The 10,041-nt window shown below is 34.4% G+C and overlaps 2 protein-coding genes across 2 annotated transcripts; both read right to left on the bottom strand.

Annotated features, from left to right (window-relative positions):
* Window positions 1-201: 201 nt before the first annotated feature.
* LOC141723626 (uncharacterized) lies at window positions 202-7,619 on the bottom strand. Its single transcript, XM_074525482.1, has 4 exons — window positions 7,326-7,619; window positions 1,932-2,112; window positions 1,650-1,779; window positions 202-1,411 (listed from the first exon to the last, which is right to left on the bottom strand). The coding sequence occupies exons 1-4, from the start codon at window positions 7,344-7,346 to the stop codon at window positions 406-408; spliced, it is 1,338 nt and encodes a 445-aa protein (XP_074381583.1). The 5' UTR covers window positions 7,347-7,619; the 3' UTR covers window positions 202-405.
* A 20-nt stretch (window positions 7,620-7,639) lies between these two features.
* Window positions 7,640-9,654, bottom strand: LOC141723625 (pentatricopeptide repeat-containing protein At1g74630). The gene has a single exon (XM_074525481.1). It carries the CDS (start codon window positions 9,557-9,559, stop codon window positions 7,640-7,642), a length of 1,920 nt encoding a protein of 639 aa, XP_074381582.1. The 5' UTR covers window positions 9,560-9,654.
* Between the last annotated feature and the right edge of the window lie 387 nt (window positions 9,655-10,041).

The raw sequence follows: 10,041 nt of genomic DNA, 5'->3' as shown, positions 1-10,041 counted from the left end.
GCTTTACTCTACATTTTAAAATTAAAATTTAGTGTGAAACGTTGGTACTCTCCAGAAATTTTTACCCCAACTGTCGTGACTTATTCGTGATCGAATATAAATTCGTTTAAAATTTAAAATTTTGCTATATCTAGTATATGAATGCTGCAAGAAACATAACACCCTCGGAATCACTTGATATTTTAAAAACATATATGAAACTGAAATTGAAACCGAGGTGTCCTTGATCATTAAAAAAAGGATTCAAATACAAGAAATATTATTTCATAGGCTACAAGCTGAGGACATTGTCTAGCAAGCCTAAGGAATGTATGCAGTTTATCATAAAAGGGATTCACTACTAAAACATATGCACCACATGAAAAGTGCACTTTGACATGAAAGACATGCCTGAAACCTCCTGTATTAGTATGGATGCTGTGAAGGATGTTCAGAAAATGGCCAATCAGCCAGATCATAAGGAACAGACATGTATAGTTGCGGCAGCCGGTCATCCTTACTTTGCCAACTCGGAGAACCTGTAGTAGCAACTGCAGCAGGAGGTCTGTCGCCCTCATTTTGCCCTCCAGGAAGAAAAGCTTGAGGAGCAACTCCAGCAAGAGGAAGATGCAGAGAATCAGCATATTTATCGAGCCTTGGATTAGGGGTCACTTTGTTCCACTGCTGCAACCATGGAGCTATGTTTCTACAATTAAAAACATATGGCTCGGTAGTTGGAAAATTAGGTGCCCGACTGACTGGAGCTGCTTGGCTGCCCAACTGATGGTCATCTGCAGGAATCATCAGCTGTTGGTGACTATTCGAGCTACAAGGTGGCTTTAAGCTCATACATCCTGACAACTGCAGTGGCTCTGCCATTGGAACTGGGCAGCTGAACCCAGGCGCAGATGCCTGGGTGATCTGGGATGCTGTTTGGCTGCGCAACTGACTATCATCTGCATGAATCATCAGCTGTTGGTTACAAGTCTTTTGGTTCCAGCCGTGAGGTGGCTTGAAGCTCATACATCCCGATGCCATGAGTGGTGCTGCCACTGGAAGTGGGGAGCTAAGCCCAGGTGCAACTGGGGGTAGACTAGCATTGAAATTAGGAGCATAGGCTGGTGGAGAAAGAGATACACCACCACGATCAGGAACAAAGGCTTTTGAGGAAAAGGAGAGCGCATCCGACAGAGCTTTTCTTGCAGAGTGGACATTTCCTTGTAGCATTCTCTCCCAACGCCACCTGGAAGAGTCAGAATCAGAGTCCTGATCAAGCACACTAGTGGTAATATTTATAACAGTACCAGCATGGTGCTGACCATTATCACCGCGTCTGCCACTAGTCCTGTCTACCTCCTTCAATTTTGACCTCCAGTGGTTCTTGATCTCATTGTCGGTCCTTCCAGGAAGAAAGTGAGCTATGGCAGCCCATCTACATATATATGCACAAATTAAATTAATGATATTGATATAATTCAACGTTGGATATAGAAATAATCTTAACTTCTATATTAAACATACATCAAACTATCTTATCACAAATTCACAATCAATCATATAAATGGCTGATAGCTTTGGTAAATTGTTTATACTAATAAAATTAAAAAATATGGGTTCAAAAAAAAAAGAATCTAGGGAGAAAATCAACAAATGAATGCAAAAACACATACTTGTTTCCCAGAACTGCCTGAAGCTGGAGAATCGTTTGGTCCTCGTCAGTAGTGAAATTGCCCTGCTTGATATCCGGCCTAAGATAGTTCAACCAGCAAAGCCTGCAACTCTTTTCACATCTGTTTAAACCTATAGTATCGCCAACGGTAAATTAATAAACACACATATGGAAATACGAAAATAAATTTCAGCATATATATGTACACACAGACACAAAACTAATGAAATGAGCTATATTAATTTAAGTAAAAAGACATGAAAAAAATTAAGTGTTTATATACCGGCAATAGCAGGAACAGATTTCCAATTTCCAGGACCATTTTCTCGAATGTAGTTCGACAAAATAAGGTCCTCTTCAGAAGTCCATGGCCCTTTCTTTATCTTTCCCTCCGTTCCATTAGGCAATCTCGCCATTGTGATCTCTCTCCTCCTTTTTATCTCGATTCCTGTATATACCTCTCTCTGTGTGTATGTGTGTGTATAGAAAACAATTGATGCAAAGTGCTTACAAGGTATGGTTGTATATACTGGGAAAACCGATAGAATTAGTTACTGCACATTGACTAAAAATCAGCATAAAAATCTAGAATCAACTTTAGCGATACTCACCCGCAAAAGTTATTTACTTTAATAGTGATTACTTTTTGAATAAAACTTTTTTTCTTAACATGGATTTTAGTGCCACAGTCTCCTTGCAGAAGCCAACATTAGTAGTTAGCTGGAGTCAACTTCAGCGATACTATCCAACAAAAGTCATTTACTTTCATAGTGATTATTTTTGACAATAAAGTTCCTGAGGTAACCTCACGAACTTTTCCTGAGATATGTATGAATATCAAATCAAAACATTATTCACTTTCCTTATAACATAACTTCTAATTATTCTATATCCTTGGGACTTATACAATTGACCCTACACATGCCATGTGTCATCCTTGTATCGGTTTTTTTAATATTACCTCAGGAAAGTTCCCTGAGGTAACCTCAGGAACTTTATTCTCTTTTTTTCAAATTAAACTTTTTTCCTTAACATGGATTTAGGTTACACTATTTCCAGGCATAATCCAACATAAGCAATTAGCTCCTTTTGGCTCTTTTTTTAGAAGATATATGTATCACACGTACGCCATTTATTTCTCAATATATAATTGGAAAAATGTTTTTGTAGCTTTTAAAGCTATTAACAATCATGCCAGTATCGTATATCTATATAATTATTCATTAATACCAGCTAAGAAACAATTATCATTTACGTAATAACTATTTTAAAGCAAAATAATAATAATCTTTACTACAAAATCCAGGATCTTATATTATAACTTTGCAATTTACTCTGTCAACGAAAATTAATTCTTAAAAGCTACATCTTTAATAAGCCAACCACAACTGAACTCAGACATTATTTCATATATACAATAAATGTACAAACTAACTAAAAATAATTAAATATACTCATTAGGTAGAAATATTTACGATCCACTAGGTAAGAGCATATTTATCTACCATTAGTCATGAGTAGTACTCTTACCACAATTATTTACCCTTAAGGTTGTATACAAAAATTTTGCTTAAGCAGTTTCTTTTTCATTTCAAAATTTTTAAATATATAGATTGTATGTCTAACATATATTTTACAAGTTCAACACGTATTTATCAACTTGGAAATAGAGATAACATTGTATTTTTGTCTATAAGATAATAATGAAAACCATAAAATTCTATAAAACTATTCATTTTTATTAAAATATTCAACTACTTACTCTAAAACCAAATATTTCATTAACACGTATAATCTACTTCCGCTACAAAATTTAATTCATAAATTTTATAGATATGTATCATACCAAATAGAAACCAATTACATATGTTACATAATATATTTCATTCAAACAATCCAATTTGTCGGCAAAATTAACTATATAAAAAAATATCAAACTTAATCAACCAACCAGCAACAAACTTGCTATGTATAACTTTTGGTTATAAATTATTTACCCAAAACCAATTGTTTAACATTAATACATTTTTTATTTCAATATTATGTCCTAGTAATGATGTAATGTGCTATTAGATAACAACGAATCCATGATCACTTACCTTTCATAATTTTTTGTCAAAGTTATATTGTGACAATACTAACGAGAAAATATTACTAAATACCCTATCTTAACTAAAAGATCCATAAAAATGATATGTTAATATGTATTACTATAGGAAAATATATGGGTATCCTTTATTATAATTATTAGCGAAATATGGAGTGTTCCTTTATTATATTAGTTTCCGTTATTATTGATAGAGATTGACTGTATAAACAAGTGTGATAATGTAATAGAATTGAGGTTTATGCCTCTATTATTGAATTAAAAGAGAATTTTTTAGACTATCTTACCATGGTATCAAGAGCCTAAGAGTCGGGGAAAAAAATCTACAAGAGTTCGTGGATTTGTGAAAAAAAATTCTACAAGAGTTAGTGGGGGTGAGAAAACAAATCGAGAGTTCGTGGGTGCAGAATAATCTTGTAGGAGTTGGTGGGCACGAGACAAAGAGTTCGTGGGTGAAAAAAAATTCTTAGAGAGTTCGCATGTGTGAAGGAGAAACAATCTTGAGAACAATGTCGACGACAAGATGGAAACAACGACAAAGAAGATTGATCTGGGCGAGTTTGTTGAAAAGATTGTCCCAAACCAATGACAACAAGAGAGATTTTAAGAAAAGTCATGCTGAAAACAATAATGGTGGAAATAATGAAAGGGATAGCGATGAGGACAAAGATGATGAAAACGAGGATGAAGAGCTAATCACAACGAGAAAACCGATTCAAGTGGGTGAATTCAGTTGGTCGAAGTGGACGATTGGTTTTCTTTTTAAATTTTGGTAAACTCTCGATTTTGGGTATCATGAGTTTGAGGGAGGTATCAATAGATATGTTAATATATTATTATAGGAAAATATAGGAGTATCCATATTATTATTATTATTATTATCATCGAAATATGAAGAGTTCCTTTTTTAAATTAGTTTCCATAAATTTTTATTAGAAATTTGTTGTATAAGCAATTGTGATACAAGCATTTTCTGAATGTGAAAAAAATTTGGAGACTATCTTCTCACTTTGCTATCCTTAGCCCTCGAAACATTTCTGATTATTGTATTCCTATTCCTATACCTATACCTACATGATACAAGCCATAAGCCACCAACCATCAATTATATAAATCTTCTGTAGATAAAATATTCTCATGGCAACGATGATACAAACTTTTAATTTTCATCATAAAGAATAGTTGCTTAGTGGCAATCCCCATCTTTTTTTGTAACCGACTTTTTTAGAAAATTTATCACTGATTAATATTTAGACATCAATTTTTAATCATATTTTAACATAATTTGCTATTGACATCATGTATCCATAACTATTCATTGAGTACGAAAAAAATTCACGACTACTTTTTGACAAATTTTTGTACCATGCCTAGTTGCTTATGTTAGGCCTCCTACGCACATTACTTACGCTAGACGTTAGAAACAATAATAATTGTCTAAATCTGGATGGGGGGAATTGTTATTGAACAATTATATTGAGAGTGATTTTTGGGAACTAATTACTTGGTGGAAGCTAGTTAATTAGTTGGCCTTTAGTTACGAATCAATTACAGATTAGGATAGGAGTGATTTATGGAGTAATTTACTTTCCAATTCATTACAGATTTGGAAGGAGGAAATTATGGAGTTAATTAAGGTTCAGATTTGAGGATTGGGAATGGGTTGTTGTTTGAGTATAAATAGAGAAGTATTTTACATGGTTACGGAGGAAGAAAGAGTGTTGAAGGGTATTAGTGTGGAGAGTGAGTGATCTCTCGAATATCACTTAGTTCTGTGTGCCTTTTTTTATCAATAAAAGAATCCGTTCATATTCATAATTTCTTGACAACATATATATATATAATATATAATTAAAGAGCAGGCCGGGACTGGTCCTAACAGCTTACTCACTGAACATCAATTCTTTTATCAATCTAATATCAAGACAACGACAAGCAGAAGATATCATAGAAATCCTTACTGTTATTCTATTAAAATGATACTATAAACGATTATTTTATTGTAGGATATTCTCAAAAGTAACATCGTACTATTGACTTCTGCCAATACCATTGCCACTATCTTTTGTACCCTTATACTTATGGTTTTGTATTTACAGTACCCCCTGTTACTGAAACATTAGTAAAACATTAAAATATGCTCAAATGACATCCATATTCTATTACTAGTGCAGGATAAGGGTTAAAACAAGTAAAAGGATGGATAAATGTCGATTGACCCCATAAAATCCACAAGCATAAGGTGCTCCAACCGAAGAAAAATCACTAGCCCTCGAATTTCTCAATAGAGAAGTTAGTTAGGATCACAACTTATAACAAGAGAAATAAACAATTCCCAATACAATAATCTATCAATTCTATCCCATAATGCAAGATTACATGAGATTATATTATATATATATGACTATTACTTGGATGCCAAATAATTTCCTGAAAACTAAATATTTATATATATAAACTGCCATAACTAATTAAAGGAAACAAATCATTTATTTTATTCTACTACTATAATCTATATTCTAGAATTTTCCAGATATATTATCTATACTATACTATAATAACAAGAATGGTGTATAATTTGGTATGACTTTTTTTGGTTGGTTTGGTTATCCCCATTTATGACCGTCAGATATTTTTAATCAAGTGATCAGGACCGTTAGATTTAAATATTAAAAGAATATACACTACTCAAACTCCCAGGTTCAAAACCCGTCAACAACAAATATTTATATTATTATTTATACACTACTAATAAAGCTCTCAAGTTCAAACCCCACCAACAACAAATATTTATATTATTATTTATATAGTACCCAAGATTCAAGTTTGAATCCTGTCAACAACAAATATTTATATTTTTATTTATATAAATATACTAATAAGGTAATGATCCAAAAAAAATCTATTATAATTTTAAATAATATAAAAATATTAATGAAGACCCGTGCATCGCACGGGTTGTAAAGCTAGTATAATTAATAACAAAACACACTTATATCTATAGACTAATATAAAATAAATACAAACTAATATTCTAATTCTACGTTTGGCATCAGTTACACTAGATTTGTTGCCCTTTTTGCTTACTCGATTGTATGCCTTCATATACTATGTACTAAAAATCACATGTACAAAAATAACTGCCATTCATTGAGAATAAAAATATACTCAGTAGTACCATCGTCCTCTTGTTTTTTCCTAGTGATGCCACTGCATTTTGTAATATTTTAACGTTTTAATAGAGTTTGAGTAACCTAAGAGTACTGCAAACACAAAACCACAAGTATAAAGGTATCACAAATAACCAAATAAGAAGCAAAAAGAAACTAGCAATATAAACAATAGTCAATAGCACGGCGATACTATTGAGAATTTCCATCTATTAAAATACCTAACCATATAAAGTTGACCAAGTTAATTAGTTGTCAGTTGCCAAATCTAAACTTCAGAATAGTTGTAATAACATATTATTTGGTGACAAGGACAGCGCTATATGTTAAGTCAGACTCTTATAAAAGGAAATTATAGAGTAAGTACAGCACCAGGATCCAAGATGTCAGTGTTGCTTACCAGAATTGAGGAGTCATCCATTGCATCAGAGACTTCGCTAGCTGTGCTATCTCATTTACTCAAGTAGATTTTTCTCATCACTAAGCTTAGTCATTTGCTTTCCATGATCCTCGCAGCATTTGCAATGATTCTCTTTCTTCCTAAGTGACCATTATCCATCAATTATCAATTTTATTCATCCTCTGCAGATCTGAAATCCTTTCGGAAAGGATGATATTACCTTCTATTTCTCCTCGCCACCAATAAAATCTTTCACCAGTGGTGGTCTAGTTTTCATACGCGGCATTCCAAACTCTCGTTCACCAGTCAGTCCGTCACCAGTAGTCTTTACATGAACACAAACCATCTTTAAAAGAATGGAACCGACTTCTATCTCTCAGCACTATCTCTAATTTATAAACCTTAGATATCAACTTCATCACTGTATGACAATCCGTGCATACCCTTAAGTTCTTAACAATTCTCAGCACTCTCCCTTTACACGACCTTGTCATCCCAAATGCAACAGCAAGCTTCTCACTGTGTTTAGACACCGCATCTTCCTTTTCTTCATCTTCCACGTCATGCAAAACTCCTCCAGACTCTGGTATGTATCCTGCTACTTTTAAGTTCAACATAATCTCCTCAAGCTTATCATAAGCCCCTTCTGTGATCTTATTTTGCTTTTCACCAGCTGAAAAACTGTACATAACCTTGTCAACTTCTATCATGCTCCAACCTGGAGTTTTGTTTAACTTATGACTTGTCATTGACTTTCTCACACTAGCGACATCCTTCCATTTACCGGCAACAGCATATATATTTGACAACAAAACATGGTCACTGGAATTGTTAGGATCCATCTCAAATAACCTTATCCTCACCTTCTCAGCTAAATCAATGTTACCATGAATGCTGCAAGCTCCAAGAAGAGTCCTCCAAATAATGGGATTTGGAGGTATTGGCATTTGTAATATAAAATCGTATGCCTTGTGCAATTGTCCAGCACGACCGTATAAATCAACCATACAACCATAATGCTCAATTGCAGGTTTTATGCCATATTTTTCTTTCATCTCAGAAAAATAACAACATCCTTCTTCAATCAACCCAGCATGACTACATGCATAAAGGATAGAAATGAAAGTAATGCTATCAGGCCTTACTCCAGACGCTTCCATCTCCATGAAAAGCGCCGTTGCCTTTTCAGCATACCCTTGCATTGCTAATCCAGCAATCATCGATGTCCACGAAATCACACTCTTTTCTCCCTGCATTCTTTCAAAGATCAAAAGTGCCATGCACACATTACCACATCTAGAGTAAGTATCCAATAGAGCATTATTCACAGAACTAATCCAAATTAACCCCGATTTTTCCACAAATGTATGTAAGATTTTCGCAAACTCAAATGCTCCAGCTTGTGAGCATGCAGACAGAACTCCAGTCAAACTCACCTCACTCGGTCTCATTCCAATTCGTAGCATCTCTCTAAAATAACCAAAAGCCTCATCAAAACAACAATTCTGAGCAAACCCAACAATCATAGTACTCCAAGAAACACCGTCCTTATCCGGAATCTTCAAAAAGAACTTCTCCGCAATCTCCACCTCCCCTGCCTTCACATACCCCGCAAGCATCACATTCCAAGAATTCAAATCCCTCATCGGCATCAACCCAAAAATCTCCTCGGCACCCTCCAGATCACCACACCTAAAAAACCCAGTAATCATTGCATTCCACGCCACAACATTTCTCTCAGGCATTTCACCAAACATCTTCCGTGCAAACTCCAAGCCCTCACATTCCGCATACATACTCACCAATGTAGTCCCAACAAACAAATGGAGATCAAGCCCATACTTCATACTCAAACAATGCAACTGAATCCCACTCCTAAAACACCTCGACAGAGCCGCCGCCTTGAGAATAAAAGCAAATGAATAGCTATCAGGCTTCGAATTTCGACACAATTCAACAAATGTAGTAAAAGCCCTCGTCGGAGAATTCGATTCAGAGAAGCCCCGAATAAGAGTATTGTACATGAACACATCAGGTTCATAAATATCAAGAAAAAGACGGTTCGCGTATTCGATAGCATCGGTGATCAACACTGCACAGTGAAGAAGAAATTTTCCGGCGATTAATGGGTCGTTTTTTAGGCCAGTTTTGTAAGAAAAAGCGTGAACTTGTGTAATAGATTTTAAAGACTTGCAGAGATTGAGGAGAGATATACAGAGATGTTCTCTACTCATAATATTTGTCAGGTTTGTTTTAAGAGTTAAATTTTGAAATTAAGCATGTTTTAAGCTAAATTTTGGAGGCAAACACACACTAACATACTCCCTCTCTTTTTCATTTTTTATATTTTCTATTTCTTTACATTTCAAAACTTATCAAAAATAGTTAATAAATCCCCCTATTTCCCTCTTTTTCCTCCCTTTTCACACTATTTTTACCCCCACAATCTCCCTTTTATATATTAAAAATCAGTGGATCCCATCACTACACCCACTTTTCTTTCTCTTTTTCACTACTTTATACATATTTATTAATCTCGGTGCCCCAATCCTTTTAATAACAAATCAAAAGGACGGAGGGAGTATGTTGGTGAGACTGCGTAGCTGTATGAACAGTTACGTGATAAATTAACACCATAACAACACTAGAACATGACAGGTTAATAATACTAGGTCTACACAAAAAATCAGGAAGAATGAAGACAGAGCAAATACAA

Source organism: Apium graveolens, chromosome 5, assembly GCF_009905375.1.
Source record: "Apium graveolens cultivar Ventura chromosome 5, ASM990537v1, whole genome shotgun sequence".
Taxonomy (NCBI): Eukaryota; Viridiplantae; Streptophyta; class Magnoliopsida; order Apiales; family Apiaceae; genus Apium; species Apium graveolens.
Note: the sequence above shows the minus strand (reverse complement) of the source record. Positions and strands in the feature narration are given on the sequence as shown.